The sequence below is a fragment of the Castanea sativa genome, chromosome 1, assembly GCF_040712315.1.
Source record: "Castanea sativa cultivar Marrone di Chiusa Pesio chromosome 1, ASM4071231v1".
Lineage (NCBI taxonomy): Eukaryota > Viridiplantae > Streptophyta > Magnoliopsida > Fagales > Fagaceae > Castanea > Castanea sativa.
The window spans coordinates 56668423-56684008 of NC_134013.1; the positions used below are offsets into that span (position 1 = coordinate 56668423).

At 34.8% G+C, this 15586-nt stretch overlaps 2 protein-coding genes across 3 annotated transcripts; one reads left to right on the forward strand and one right to left on the reverse strand.

Moving 5' to 3' along the window:
- Positions 1–683: 683 nt before the first annotated feature.
- Positions 684–4204, forward strand: LOC142639519 (receptor-like protein EIX2). The gene is made up of 2 exons (XM_075813683.1): positions 684–3743; positions 3841–4204. The coding sequence occupies exon 1, from the start codon at positions 814–816 to the stop codon at positions 3718–3720; it is 2907 nt and encodes a 968-aa protein (XP_075669798.1). The 5' UTR covers positions 684–813; the 3' UTR covers positions 3721–3743; positions 3841–4204.
- A 2659-nt stretch (positions 4205–6863) lies between these two features.
- Positions 6864–14899, reverse strand: LOC142622185 (uncharacterized). Of its 2 annotated transcripts, none has more exons than XM_075795617.1 (16): positions 14676–14897; positions 14541–14590; positions 14295–14355; positions 13585–13680; positions 13353–13502; positions 12997–13128; positions 11811–11938; positions 11362–11404; positions 11027–11110; positions 10454–10495; positions 10036–10106; positions 9398–9451; positions 9199–9304; positions 8990–9058; positions 7607–7750; positions 6864–7172 (listed from the first exon to the last, which is right to left on the reverse strand). In XM_075795617.1, the coding sequence occupies exons 1-16, from the start codon at positions 14820–14822 to the stop codon at positions 7065–7067; spliced, it is 1485 nt and encodes a 494-aa protein (XP_075651732.1). In that variant the 5' UTR covers positions 14823–14897; the 3' UTR covers positions 6864–7064. The 2 variants fall into 2 exon arrangements, with proteins under 2 accessions (XP_075651732.1, XP_075651733.1); XM_075795618.1 differs by having other exon boundaries at positions 7034–7172; positions 7532–7750; positions 14676–14899.
- Positions 14900–15586: the final 687 nt, after the last annotated feature.

Below are 15586 nucleotides of genomic sequence, written 5' to 3' on the forward strand. Positions count from 1 at the left end.
TGTATTTATGGTACTCCCAAAGTATACAATAATTTCCTATGAGTTTGGGTATAAATCTTTTTTCCATGCATGCAATTATGTTTATAAATAGCTAATGTTAAGGCCTTGTTTGGATAGTGAGTGAATGATATCCTATCACTAGTGAGCCAATAACTCATCACCCACTATCACTCATATCTCATCATTCTAAACTCATCACCCAATAACTCATAATTGTAACTTGAAAATACCCATGAACCAAGCTAATTCCGTTTGGCTCAAAATCTCAGTGGAATTTTCATTTAGGATCCGTTTGGATAGAACTTATTTTGCTGAAACTGAAAATTGAAAACACTGTAGCGAAATAATTTTTAAATGTGTGAATAGTACTGTGGGATCCATTTTTAATAAAAAATTTGTTGAAAAGTGAAATTTGTGAGACTCATAAACAATGCATTTGTACACTACTTATTACTGAAAAGTCAATACATACGGCTGGGTAAAATAAAAAAATAAAAAAAAAAAAGCAAAAAAGCAGACGTGGACGCACGCGGTCCAAACGCCCTCTTAGAAAACTCAAAATTTAGCACTTCAGATGGGACCCACGTGCTGACTCACTCACTGACACGCAGTTAGGCTACCCGCGTAAGACTCTCCTTTCTTTTCTTTTCTTTTTTTTTTTCTTTTTTCTTCTCATTGTTCGTCTCATCTGTCTTCACTCTCCTTCTCCTCTTTTTATTTTTTCCTCTGATTCGGCTTCCTCTCAAACTTGAAATACTGATTGCTTTAGCGGTGCATCTTGATCTTTACTTATAATTATTTGTATCATTGGCCATGACGTTGATGATGGGTGGAAGGTCCCTGAAACTTCTCTATGCAATTTTTACGCTCTTTCTGCTGTACTTGACACCAACTCTTGGAGTCATTTCAGGGGTTGGAGACGGTAATATGTGGTGCATAGAGAGGGAGAGACAAGCACTCCTTGAGTTCAAAAAAGGTCTTATTGATGACAAAAATAGGCTCTCTTCATGGGGGACTGAATATGCAAAGAAAAATTGCTGCAACTGGGAAGGAGTTCAGTGCAGCAACCAAACAGGCCATATACTCCAACTTGACCTTCAGGCTTGGCATAAGCCAACTTTGCGAGGTAATATAAGTCCTTTACTAATTGAGTTGCATCATTTGAGTTATTTGGACCTGAGTTACAATGATTTTAATCAAAGCCAATTCCCAAAGTTTATCACTTTACACAGTAACTTAAAGTACCTATATCTCGAAAACGCTAATCTCAGTGGCCAAATTCCATCCCAGCTTGGTAACCTTTCCCGTTTGCAATCTCTTGGCCTCGGCGGGAATTATTTGAAAATTGCTGAAAATCTTGACTGGCTTTCTCCTCTTGTTTCAATAGAATATCTCAGCCTAACATCTGTGAATCTCAGTGTAGCCAATAATTGGCTGAAAGTTGTTGCTGGTCTACCAAAGCTATCAGGGTTGTGGTTGGGTGATTGTGATCTACCTCTTATCACTCCTTCTTCTCTTTTGCGTGTTAATTCCTCTAAAGCTCTTACCGACCTTGATCTCTCTGGCAACCCTCACATGACTTCCTCGATATTCCCCTGGTTGTTCAACTCTAGTACCAACCTTGCTCGTGTTTATCTCTCTTCTAATCAATTAAATGGCTCAATTCCGAATGCTTTTGGCAACATGAATTCTCTTCAGGACCTCTTCCTCGACGATAATAAACTTGAAGGCGGCATTCCAAAATCGTTTGAGGATATATGTACTTTAACAACTTTGGGTTTGTTTGAGAACAATTTAAATGGACAGGTTCTTGAGTTCTTCAAAAACTTGAAGGGATGCCTAAAAGATTCATTAGAGGCCTTATATTTAGATATAAATCAAATTGAGGGGCCAGTGCCTAATTTTGCAATATTTCCATCGTTAGCATGGTTAGGTATTGCTAACAATAAATTAAATGGGAATTTGGCCAAAAGTATTGAAAGCCTACATAACCTACAGTATTTGATTGTACACTCCAATATGTTGGAAGGCATTATCTCCGAAGCTCAACTGTCAAATTTCCCCCAATTGTTACATTTAGACTTATCTCATAATCCTTTAACCTTAAATTTCAGCTTTAATTGGGTTCCCCCTTTCCAATTGGTCCGTCTATATGTGAGATCTTGCAAGTTGGGTCCTGATTTCCCAAATTGGATAAAAACTCAAAGAAACCTTCAATTCCTCGATATCTCCAGTACTGGAATTTCAAATACCATCCCCACTTCGTTCTGGGACATGCCTAGTGAGTTACGCTATTTAAATTTGGCTCATAACCAAATCAAGGGAAGGTTGCCAAATATATCCACTAAAGTTTCAAACCTTCACACAATAGATTTCAGTTCAAACAGATTTGAAGGCCCATTACCAGTGTTTCCTCCGAATTTGACCTCAATAGATCTCTCCAAAAATATGTTTTCAAGGTTAAATTTCTTTGTATGCTCGATTTCTGGTGGTAATTTAAGATTCCTTGACCTCTCAAGCAACCATCTATCTGAAGAGATCCCTGATTGTTTCATGCATTGGCAAGGACTAGAAGTTCTTAATTTGGCTCACAATAAGTTGTCTGGGAAAATTCCACAATCTATGGGTTCTTTAACACAACTTATAGCATTAGACTTAAGCTATAATAGCTTGTCAGGAGAATTGCCTTGGTCCTTGCAAAATTGCACTATGTTAAGATTTTTGTACTTGGGAAAGAATAAATTATCTGGGAAGATACCAACTTGGATAGGGGAAAAAATGTCCTCATTGATCATTCTTAGCCTCAGATCCAATGAATTTCATGGAAGTATGCAATTTCAAATTTGTTTGTTAGTCCATATTAGATATTTAGACTTGTCTCAAAATAATATTTCCGGAACCATTCCCCAGTGCCTCAATAATTTGGCTGCCATGGCACACAAAGTTTCAGAGTTTACCATGAGCGACAACGTCTTCATTTGGAATGGCATTGTATATACAATTATTGGTCCAGATGGTATGTATGGTTCTGGGAGTAATGACATCATTGATGGTGTCGATAGTGTCAGTATAATTGTTGGTTGGAAAGGGAAGGTGTATGAGTATGGAAAGAATTTCGGAGAAATGAGGAGCATTGATCTTGCAAACAACAAATTGACTGGAAAAATTCCAGATGAGATATGCGGCCTCATAGAATTAAAAGCATTAAATCTATCAGGAAACATGTTGACTGGAATGATTCCACAAAACATTGGTCAATTGGAGCAATTGGAATCTTTGGATTTGTCAAGAAATCGGTTATTTGGTTCATTACCTGCTACCATGGTTGCTTTACATTACTTGGGCTTCCTAAACTTGTCCTACAATGAATTTTCAGGAAGAATTCCAACAGGCACTCAAATCCAATCCTTCGATTCTGACAGATTCACTGGCAATCTTGGACTTTGTGGACCTCCACTTATAGAAAAGTGTCCAGAAGAAGTAACATCCAGCACTAATCACCTTAAAAGCTATCAAGAAGATGGAGATGAATTCTGGAAATGTCTTTATATTGGTACAGCGCTTGGATTCATTGTTGGTTTTTGGGGAGTTTGTGGCTCTTTGATGTTAAATCGTTCTTGGAGACATGCATATTTCCTATTGATGATCAACCTGAAGGATTGGTTGTATGTGACAATAGTAGGGCATACTACAAGATTGCAGAAGATGTTTCACAACTAGAGGCTATCACAATTTCACTAAAGGTTTGTGAAATTTTTTGGATTTGTTATCTGTTTCTAACTATTTCTTATGGATTAATTTTAATTTTGCAAACTAATGGCTATTTTTTTAACCTTGTAGCCTTGTAGGAGATCTGGGCCTTTGATATTACAGCTTTACTTCCACTTACAGACTCATGTTGTGGTGCAAGTTTTGGACATCACATGATTTTAGACTTCCAAACTCCGATATCAATGTGTGCGTGCTTTTATGTATTCATATATACAGAATTACGTGTGTATTTGGCAAAAGCTGATCCTGCCATCAATAAATTATTTGTTCTATTTTGGATTAATGATTTGGTTTCATTTGATTAGGCTAGTGGGGGTTCAAAATACATTTAACAGTATTTCTAAGAATTTCTGTTTATTTATTTTCCTGTATTAGTGTGTAAGAGGACTCATAAAACAATTTCTACATCAAATGCATGATAGACTTCATGATGTAATTGTTTATGGAAATGACTATTACACACACAATTGCATACACACATTTTGCACCAAAATTGTCAAGGTTATGTGGAATAAGATGTGTATAATAAACACCATTCATTTTTTTATTTAGCTAATTAGGAATAGAACTACGGGTAGTTCAATGGTGCCATGACCCCTAAGATTTTAATTTTTTTTAAGTTATATATATATATATTTATATATTTATATATATATATATATATATATGGCATTTTAAATTTTGAAAAAAAATTATACTTAACTTCAAATTCAAAATTGTCCCAAAAATTCAAGTAGGTTCAACTCTTTATATTTCCGGCTTGGAGTAGCTGTCACTATGCCTCAAGTGAACCAAATTTAACACTTTAAAAGAGGAAATCACTAGTTAACTCTAAACACAAGTATCAACATTGCAGATGATCTCATTCCTCGTCCAAGCATTTGTAGAAGTGTGAAACCCCAGAAACAATGAAGATTTTTTTTTTTTTCTTTTCTGGCTAAATAGAAACATTAAGCCCATTTGGCGGCAGCATAATTTTTTTAAATTTATTTTAATGAATGAGCAATTTTATTCACCAAACAGAATGATAGCACAGGCAATACAAACAAGCAGCAGAGCTGCAAACCTACATCAAACCAAAAATCCCAATAGCTATCAAATTTAATAAAACGAATGTACAAGACCCTATTTTGAATAGAATTCATTATATTTCTTCACAAAATCAGTGTATATCTCACATCCTGCATGATAGCGTGGACAATTTCAACATCAGGTTGAATTTTTCTCCTCATTGTGTTGGAGATAAAAATATTTTTTATCTAAAATATATTCCTTTGATATTAGATATAATTTGATAGTTGTTTATTTTGAAAACATAAGACATGCCTACAAATAAATTAAATATACCTAAAGATATTAGTCAATTAATAGTCACATATCCCCACTATGTTGTGTTATAATTTTTCAAGAGTTATCATGTCGCAGTGTCCATATTAGTGTCTGTGTCCATACTTCTTAACTTTCCATTATGAGCTTTTGGAATTGTGATTTGGATAATATGATAGATGACAGCAACTCAAGACTCAACCAGCTATTCTATTACTACTTTTAAAGTTGTTCTTCACAGCCAGCTGACAAACAAAGTAGAAGTTTCCACTTTGATCCCAAATGTGTGTTTTCCACTCTCTAACAATTTGTTTTTTGCTCCAGTTTTCTTGTTTTGTTCAATGACCTATAGCGCTTTAAAAATTCCAGACCTCTCATCATACCATCTATTTCGAGAACTTCATGGTTGTTAGATGCTTATTGAATTTTTAGTTATTCTTTATTTGGCCAATAATAAAGAATAACTAAATGGTTCAATTCTTTATTTGGCCAGAAATACCTAGCTCAATGGGTACCCTGGTTCAATTTCAAGCTTTGCATCTATCCAATATCATTTTTCGACAGAGATGTCTCGTGAGGGCATTGTAGCTGAGTCAAAGCAATAGGCATAAAAATGATCGTGGGTGGAAGGTCCATTAACTTCTCTTTGCATTTTTAACCGTTTGACTGCACTTGAAACCAGTTCTTGCGTTCAATTCAAATGGTTATGGCCCTCATTGAGTTCACACTCCCATAAGCAACGGAAAAACACTCCCAAAAGAATAATGTAAGATTAATACCAACATATATATTATCATTTGAATAAGAAGTCTAGATAGGATAAGGCAAAACTTAGTTACTATTTCTTAGGCATTCTACCTCAACTTTATCAACATGATTGTGATGCTTTAACTAATAATTGGCAAGACTGAATTCAATTAAGAAACCTAATATACAAAACCTAAAGAGCAGTGTACCATCACATTAGGACCTTTCTACCCTGCTTCAATTGCCCTTGGACTATCAAATTCTTAGTATAAGAAATCCATCCAGCACTGCTAGAGTGCACGGACCCACAAAAAGAAAAAGAAAAAGAAAAAACAAACACACAAACACAAACCAATTGATTAGAAAACTAAACAAATTATTCGAGAGTAAAGTTCAGTGGCTATTGTTGCATTTGTTTCAATGGAAATTTTCATTTCAAAGAATGTTTTTGACTTTTTGAAGGCTTTTTTTCCTTTTGGCCAACGGGTAGAGATTTTTCAATAATATCTTTTGCAAAAACAGAATATTTGGCCAAAAAACAATACCCTCTTTAAATCATAAAACATTTTCCCAAACTTTTAAAACATCTTCCGAAATGTCATAAGCTCCATATGACAAAAGACTCCACAATGGTAACTCCCCTCACTCTCACTCCATAGAACGACTGTTTATCGTTCTTGTCTTCTTGACCAACCCTTAATTTTTTTTTTTCCCAAATGACTCTTTTACTCAAACTTGTCGCTTTTCTACTAATTTTTTTGATGTAGAGTCTGAATTTGGGATCAATTTTTCCATACGAGATTCCTGAATAACCCAAAAGGAATAAAAAAATATTTTCCATTTGGGACGTATGTTTTTATGAAAGAAAGATGTTCATATAATTATTTGAAATTATAAAAATTACTAATTATTTTGCATGCATGTCAAACAATGAAAAATAATTTTTAGCTCATTTTTCACAATTAAACACAGGAAAATGAGCCAATTTTCTAGAAATATATTTTCCAAAAAAACGATCATTTTCCAGAAAAAAAAAATTTCCATCAAAAGAAACCGAGTTCAAAAGCTTTTTCAATCCGGCCCTATTATTAAAAACGCAATGCAGTACTTCAAACTAAACTTCACGGGGTAATAGGTTGCCTTACAACAACGTCACAAGTTAAGAGCACATTCCTGCGCAAATTATCAAGGGCAGTGACTTTAAACTCAGTCTCCATCCTCTATAGGGTCTTATCGAGTGGCCATGGTTCTCCTGCCATCACCGCTTCGATCTCCCATATTTTCCGGGGACACTTTGTCATGTTCTTGCAACCACTGGCAGTGACATGCTGCAAAAATAAAAAGGTCAATAAAAAAGCACCCAAAAAAAAAAAAAAAACTATAAAGTGAAATAATGCATGAAGTGATAAATTGCTATCAAAGGAATATAAATGGCACAAGAATAATTTTAATATGGGAACATTTATAAATCTGCCTTGCATATGGCTCACTCAAAAGCATACTTGATGAAGAAAGAAAAATGAGCACATGATGAGAAATAAGCCAAAACAGTTTATTGTATAGGTTAAAATATTAACTGGCTTAAGAAAATTTACTGAATTTGCATTTCCAATGTATTAAAAGTTAAATTGGATAAATCTAATATGCGATTTATGTGGTGAGATTGAAAACATAACATAACCAGTACCATTATGCAGATGCAAATGTCAAAGAAAGCAAATTATTTGATCCAGTTAAAAGAGAGCTTCGGTAAATGGAGTACCACATCACTTTCAATTCGAACCCCACCAAAACATTTAAATCTGCCAATTACTTCTTCATTGAAGAATCTTGAAGTATTTGAACTTTCCATGGCTGGACGCAACAAAGCATCAATGAAGTAGCATCCAGGCTCTACTGTGATCACCTACATAGAAAGCCCCAAAGAAATTGGAATAATGATTATTCTATGATAGATTCTGAAGCATATAAGCCAAAGATCCATAAAATTATATGGACATATTACAGATAAAAGCCAAAAAAATAAATGAAGTAGTTGGGAAGAGATAGTTGATAACTGTAACATCAATTTTTTTTTTTTTTTTTTAAATAATATCGGATCAATCCTTCCCCACCAAAAGAAAAATTAATCAATAAATCACATATTTCAATCAAACGGAGCAATTAAACATAAAGGAGCTCCCTCCCTCCAAATAATGTAACATGACCAGACCCTCCAGTGTATTTTCCACGTCTTAGCAATAGAGTTTACAGGTCCCAAGTGAATATCTATCCTCATGGCAAAGCATATACAAAGGTGCTTTAAACAATCAGTGATTATAATACCAATGAACAGCCCTGACAAACATGTTTGGCACATAATGTATATCAGTATATGTAAAATATTTCAGTTCCCTTTGAATAAGTTAGCCCTGAGAAGTTAGAAGTTACAACTTCTTAACCAAATAGAAGATCAAGTGAGGCTGCTTATCCCAATTTAGGTTTTTTAAATTTTAACTAATTATGAATTTGACATATAAAATAAGTCTGAATGAAGCATGATAAAAATAAAATAAAATCAGAAGGAAATCATACAACTTCACAATTATCATAAGCAACACACATACTTTAGGGTCTTAGATTTCGAAAATAGAATCACCCATTGATGATGCAACTAATAACCAGTCAAACTAGGAGTCTTAATACTACTGTTTCAAGAAAGAGTTTTAATATATATTTGTGTTCAATGTATTCAAAGGAGATGGAGTTGATTGATAAAATTATTGATTTGAGCATAGAGACATGCTGGCCTTTGTGTTTTCTTTTCTTCCTCTCTTCTTCTCTTTTTCTTTTTCCTTAAAACCCAAAATCAAGTCCTTTCTTTTACCTATTTAAGCCCTAAAACCCACATACTTTCTTATACTAAATAGCCATCAAATAACTTATCAAACCACTTTTTGATTCTAGTCATAACTCCAAGACCCTTTCTTCAACAACCCTAAATCTTAGTTCCACAAATCATCCTAACCCTAACCCCACCACAACCACACATAGCCAAATTCCCCCAATTTGTCCTACATTACCCACACATATGATTTAATTATGTTACCGAAAGAGAAAAAGTAAGAAAGGATAATTCCAATGACTGAGAAAAACCATTACTAACCATTCCCTCTTGGAGTTCTCTAACTGTACGTAAAGACCTCAATCCAGGTTCTTTTCGTCTCTCCAGCCCCTACCAAAAAAAATGCAAATTTTCAAGACAATAAAGGAAAATGTAATACAAAACATATGTGGTATGCGCAGCTCTCTAAAAATATAAATTAAAGCAAGAAAAAGAAACTGAGCATAATAAAAATTATTATTCACTAAGACCTTTAAGTAGCCCCCAGGATCATGTGTATCAATACCAAGGAAATGCCCAAGACCATGAGGCATGAAAATGGCACCCAATCGTTCAGCCATCATATCGTCGACATTGCTAAAACATAACTAAACATAAATTAGAAGATTTCCTTCTAATAAAAGGAATAAGTTGCAGGTAATTAAGTAACATTGACAAAACAGATGTTACCCAACAATGATGCATCCTTTCTTCAATGACTCGAGTATAATTTTCTCTGCTAATCTGCAATTTTGAGGAGGGAGGCAGGGGTTGGGGGGGAGCAGAAGAGAGAATAAAGATGTCATGCCGAAGAGAAGATATAGGAAACTTAAAGGATCAGTGGAAGACACAAATATTATAACTACATTCTTTCAATTGAATGAATAATCTACTTAACCTTGAAATGCCACAAAATCTTATAGAAAAAAAAAATAAATTCCTTCATTTCTAAAATGCAATTATGAATAGCATGCAAGTAATACATTATCAATGTCTACCAACACTTCTAGAACATGATGTTCAGTTTCCATATGACACATTGAGTAAAAATGTCTTTGAGGTTTCTTGAGAACCACATTTGGTTTAGGCTTGAATGCACAAGGATTTCTTTCTCTTTTTTTGCCTTCTACAATTTCTGTAATTCAACATATGGTTTTTCAATGTTCAAACTAATGAAATGAAAACCACTCTATTTCAATGCTTTCCTATATGCTCTAATTTTTCCATGTAGTTCCCCAAAGAGGACACCCTAGCCTTGCTCCCATAAAACACATACAAGACATGCATATTACAATTGTTTTAACAGAAAGTTTAATATCAAGTCTTACAAGTGCATATCCACCCAGTTTACTCCAGGTTTCATTGTAGATATTACAGCATCGTGTGCATCAAGGACAGCCTGCAAAACAAGATAGTTAGAAAAGGAACCACTGAAGAACAAAATGCCACAGGCAATACACCCAAATAATATGTGTGCAGTTCTGTTCGGTACCTATTTAGTACAGCAGTGATAGACAGTGGTTAGGTAAATTTTATATATAAACAGTTGTTTAAGTACATTATATGTATCATTACAATCCACAGATTACTGCAAATGTGCTCACAATTCTCAGACAACTTAAGAGCAGGTTTGCCACGTACAAATTCTATCACCTAGCTGCAGACCATTACAAACTCACACACCAGGCAGAAGAAAATTATGTCCAATTGATCAGGTTGATACTGCTCTAAGGAGTAAGCCCTTACATTGTATATGAGCGACTGATCACTAGTGAACTTCCCATTCACCTGCACAGAAAATTTAACAAAATTATAATTCCTTACAACTGGAGAGTGAAGATAAATCTGCATCAGACATATTTAGATAACCTTGGCATCACAAATATACTCTTTTACTCCAGAAATTCCCATCAAATCAGAGCTCTGATTTAAAACCCTCAATGTCTAAGACATTATGGGTTTGATAATGGATCATTATGGTTCCTTATGAAATCAGAAGAAGTCAAAGACTAGAAATATGTATGATGATGGTAGTGATAATGATTATTATAAAACGACCTAGTTAATCATCATAACTTCATAAGCATTCCAAGAGCAAAGGATGAAGGTTGCAATGATAATGATGATGATCTCATCAATCTACGAATGCCATAAAAGAAGGACCTATATGTAAAGCGGAAAAGAGAAACCAGATAAAAATTGGTAAGACTTAAGTGAGGAGCTACCTAAAGTTTCTTAACTGCCTAAATCAAAAGGTCAAGGCCCAAAGGTAAAAAATTGTATCTAATGCTATTTTACTAGCAAAATGGCCAAACTCACAGGAAATGAACAAGTTATGTCAGAACCATAAAAATGGTATTCAGCTCCCATATCAAGCAATGCCATATCTCCATCTTCCAAAGCCTGCACAAAGGAGATTATAAGGATTTGAAAACTTCATAAGATACTTCTGAAGTCAAGGAGATTCAATCAGAAAAATTGAATAATGAAACTGAAAAGTATAACTAACTCTGTCATTGTGCAATTAAGCCTCATTTAAGTATTAAGACTATACAAAGGTTCTCTTATTTAAAAATAAACATAAAAATAATAAAAAGACAATACAAAAGGCTCTACAATGCATTAAGTCTAAAAGAATATCGAATTTACCATACCCTGTCATTTGGAGCCGCTGCATGCCCATAGTGCAGCACAGAACTGTGTTATGAAACAATACACCAGTTAGCAAACCTTTCTGTGATGGATGTAAAATTCTATATCAATTAATTTACACTCATAATTTACCTTTCCATTTACAAAAGTTAAAATCTTTTCAATCATGAGTTTACCAGAAAGTCTACAAAAGTGCATATCTATACATAAATGTCCTAGTTAAAACCAGTCCCAAAGTATTGGAGAATTACAGAGCATGTCCATATTTTGAAATTTGAATATAAAACACACATTTACATCTGTTTGTGTTTTACTTTTATTTTATTTTTTTCTGTGATAAAAAGAAACTAATTCTGGGATGAGCATGCATCATAGTTTCAGTAATGCATGGGAGAGCACTTGGTGCCGCATGCATAGAACAAGAAACCTTGAGAACCGCCAAAGGTCTCACCTATTTTCACCAGTAGCACATATACATGTGTAAGAACAGTGCCTACAGCCACCATACATATAGGTGTGGTGAAGAAACATGCTTTCCAACTGATACTCTTTCATTCCCACTCTAGTTTTTCTCATGACCTGGTCAGAATGAAAATAGCAAATAACAAAATTAAATTTATAACTACAAGCAAGCCAAGGATGACTCCACAAGAAAAATGAACAGCATACATGTACTCTACATCCAAAATACCTACTAAAAACAAGATGTTTTTGAATATCAATACAGACAAAAATACACTTACAATATGAAAATTTCCCAAAACACAGATTCTCCCCCCCTCCCCCCCAACCCCTATTTTCTCTTTCTGTCATTTAAGTTACAGTTGTGCCCAATACCAATACCTTTCATAACAGAAGCAAACTAACCGCACTTACATAATGAAGTTGCCAACTAATATTTTATTAATCAGAAATGCCACAGTAATGTAGAAAAATTCCGACAAGCCTTTTTCTTATATATATATATATAAGCTCTAATCCTCTGAGCTACAAGCCCCACCCCATCTCCACTGGATCTGTTCTACTTTAATTAAAACTCAGACATGCCATTAGTGCAAATCAAAAAGTTCACCATTTTCTGTGTTCAATGTCATACATTTTGTTCACAGCCGATCCGAAGCCCGAAAAGGAGAGAGGGACCAGTAGGTTGACGGCCAACATAAAATTTAGCCACTTTCTTATGAATATTTAGTAAAAAAGAATACATATGGTCAACCCTAACTAATTTGTTGAGAATACATAACCGACCCCAAAATTTTGGGACCAATGATATGTTTGGAAGGGAGATAGATGGAGGGAGAGGAGAGAAGAGTAGGGGGAAGGTGGCCCAAATATACTAAAAATTTAATACATTCTATTATCTTCCATTCTCCTCTCCTCTACTCTCCCCTCATCTCCCGCCATCTAAACATAGGGTAAGGCTTAGTTGTTGTTGTATATGAAAACATTATCTACTAGCTACCTATTTTCCTATTACTTTGCATAGATATGTTACTGATTTGAGCCCTTTAGCAACTACGTCAGAGTCATGTACGCAAAATTATACTTAAATCGAATGATGTGTGTGTGTAGTCAAATGAAGTAAGTACTGTTTGTATAAATGTGTTTAGTGAAAAAGACATTTTGGAAATGGTTACCTCAACATGAGCTTCAGAGCTTATATCATTGGCAAACTGGATGAGGGCAAGCTCCTTATCCGACTTCAAAACACGGCATTCAGTCAAAATTGGATGCAAGGTTGTCAAATCCTTCTCAAACTTATCCACACCCTACAGAGATTCAGAAAAAGAAAGAAAAGGTAAAACTTATCTGCAATAGTAATTCTAGTCTAAGAATAATAATATGAAGATATACATCAGAACCATAGAAATGCTATCAGTACAGAGATATTTAAAAAATGTAGGGAAACTAGAAAAACCAGATTCTCATTACACTATTCTGAAGGTATAAAGAAGTCATTTGTGATGAGAGAGAAAAATATAAGATTAAACACCTCAAACTCTGCTGGTTTTGCATAGTTATTGCTGTCGGTGTTAAGCCCATGCAACAGAAACAACAAAGGTTTACCAGATCCTTGGAATTGGTCATGCAAAACTCCTGTGATCTCATCGGTGTAGTACACCATGCTAGCCATGTACCTTTCCTGCAAAAGAATGTACTTGGGAAATACACAAGCGAAAATATGCACAAAGGCGTACACTTCAAACTATCAATCAATTAATCACCTTAAAATGGGATAATGGCTTTATTTCTCCCATCCAAACAGCATAATCTGAGGGTAATCGAGGAGTGAACAGGATTGAGTTCCCGGTCGCAATGTCCTTCAGGGCAAAAATGACAGTAAATTAAGCAAAGCATCAATAGACATATAAAAAACCCATACAATATACACTATTTGTTCAGTTAAGCATGTGAGCACGCACACCAAAAAAATTGTTGAAAGCTTTCAAACCATTAAAAAAATTAAGGAAAATTGTACTTTTCCCCCCTTAACTATCCCGAAGTCACAATGTCTCCCCCCAACTACAAAACTAAGTAATCTTGTCCCTTAATTATTGGTAATAAGCACTTTGCCCATATCATTCAAAATTCCATCAAATTTAAATTTCTATTAGACATTTTTTTGGGACCAAATTTTTTTTTACATTCCATTAAATTTAACAAAAATTGTAAATAGGTAAGTGGTGAACATTGCTCTGTTTTAAAGTTTAGGACGGCATTGCAAGTGGATCATAGTTAAGGGGGGAAAGTGAAATCAACCCAAGATTTTAAGCATTCAATGAAAATTGAAAATAATCATTATTCCATTAATGGTAGTTATGATCCAGTGCTTAAACAAGAATGATAATGAAGATAACTCTTTAGAAGCCAAATTTTTGAAACTACGCGTAAACCAGAACCAAGAGATAACGTGTTATAGATGTGATGTACTTACAATAGCTCCATAGAAGCCAGGTTCTCTGACTCCAAACAAGTAAGCAAAGAAACTCTCCTGCCTATATAGATCAAACTAAACCCTCAATTAGCGAATAAAATGATCATCAACTTGCAAAAAATCAAATTTATGCCAATAATTCTCTCCGATACCAAATCCTAATAACAATTCAAAAAAGGTTCGATAAAGTAAACGATTCAATGTATCTATGTATATATAAATGTGTGTGTAAAAGAGAAAGAGTACCTGAAGAGTTCGATGTGGTCAGTATCGTGGCGCGCTTGTTCATCGCCTCCCTGAAAAACCGTTTGGCCGATAAGAAAATTTGAAGGAAAATTGCATTTCAAAATTTCGAAACCTCATTCATAGTGAGTAGTGTACCTGAAGGAAGACGAAGCCGTGGAGAGGACGAGAGGAGTGAGAGAGTTCATGGCGGAGAGAACTGAGAAGCTTCTCTCGGTTGGTGACGTGGAGCTCCATTGGAACACCCGGAGGAGAGAGAGATGACGAAGACGACGACGAAGCCATGGAAAAATGGCTTCACGATGATTGACCAGGCAGTTCGGTAACTGTCACTGCACTTTTATACTTCACTCAAACGACGGCCCTTTCATAGCGTTTGTTTCCAGCAATTTTAAATGACAAATCTCTCTTGGGAATTTTTTTTTTTATAATTTATTTATAAATAGGATCTCATGGCTACGGTGTTCACCAAACCGCATAATCTGCACAAATTGTAAAAATTGCACCAAAATCACCTATAAAATGGTATAATTACACCGCACCGCACCACACCGCATGGTATAGTGCGGTTTGTGGTTTTATAATAAAAAAACCGCACCGCACCCTCTTTATATATTAATATATTTAATTATTTTAAATATTAAATATATTATTAATATTTTAATAACCCTAGTTAAACAAAAACAAAAAAATGATAATCCTAGCAAGTGTTGATTAGGAAAGCCAATCTAAAATAAAGAAAAACTAGCTCAATAGTTTAAAACTTGGACCAAAACAAAGGGAAAAAATTAGTTTTGGGTTAGGTACAAAAAGCCCAAAATTCGAAAAATATACTGATGATGCAAAGAAAATCAGTAGGCTGGATGCTTCGGACTTGGAAGGGCCACTTGCTCTCTCAATGGCCTGAAAAAGAAAGAAAAGTTATCAAAGGTGACCGGGGTTGCCGGCCAAGAACCCTCCGATGGCGAAGTTAGTTTTCTCTCCATATTTTTGGAGTTCTAACTTTTTGGGAGCAATAAAAAACGTACATTTACTTTGTCTAAATGAGC

Coding starts and splice junctions, on each gene's coding strand:
- LOC142639519 (XM_075813683.1), top strand. CDS start 814: ATGACGTTGATGATGGGTGGAAGGTCCCTGAAACTTCTCTATGCAATT.
- LOC142622185 (XM_075795617.1), bottom strand. CDS start 14,822: ATGGCTTCGTCGTCGTCTTCGTCATCTCTCTCTCCTCCGGGTGTTCCA. Junction 10,107..10,453: donor ATCAGTCGCTCATATACAAT/GTAAGGGCTTAC, acceptor CTTGTTTTGCAG/GCTGTCCTTGATGCACACGA. Junction 9,059..9,198: donor ATCCTGGGGGCTACTTAAAG/GTCTTAGTGAAT, acceptor TTTTTTTGGTAG/GGGCTGGAGAGACGAAAAGA.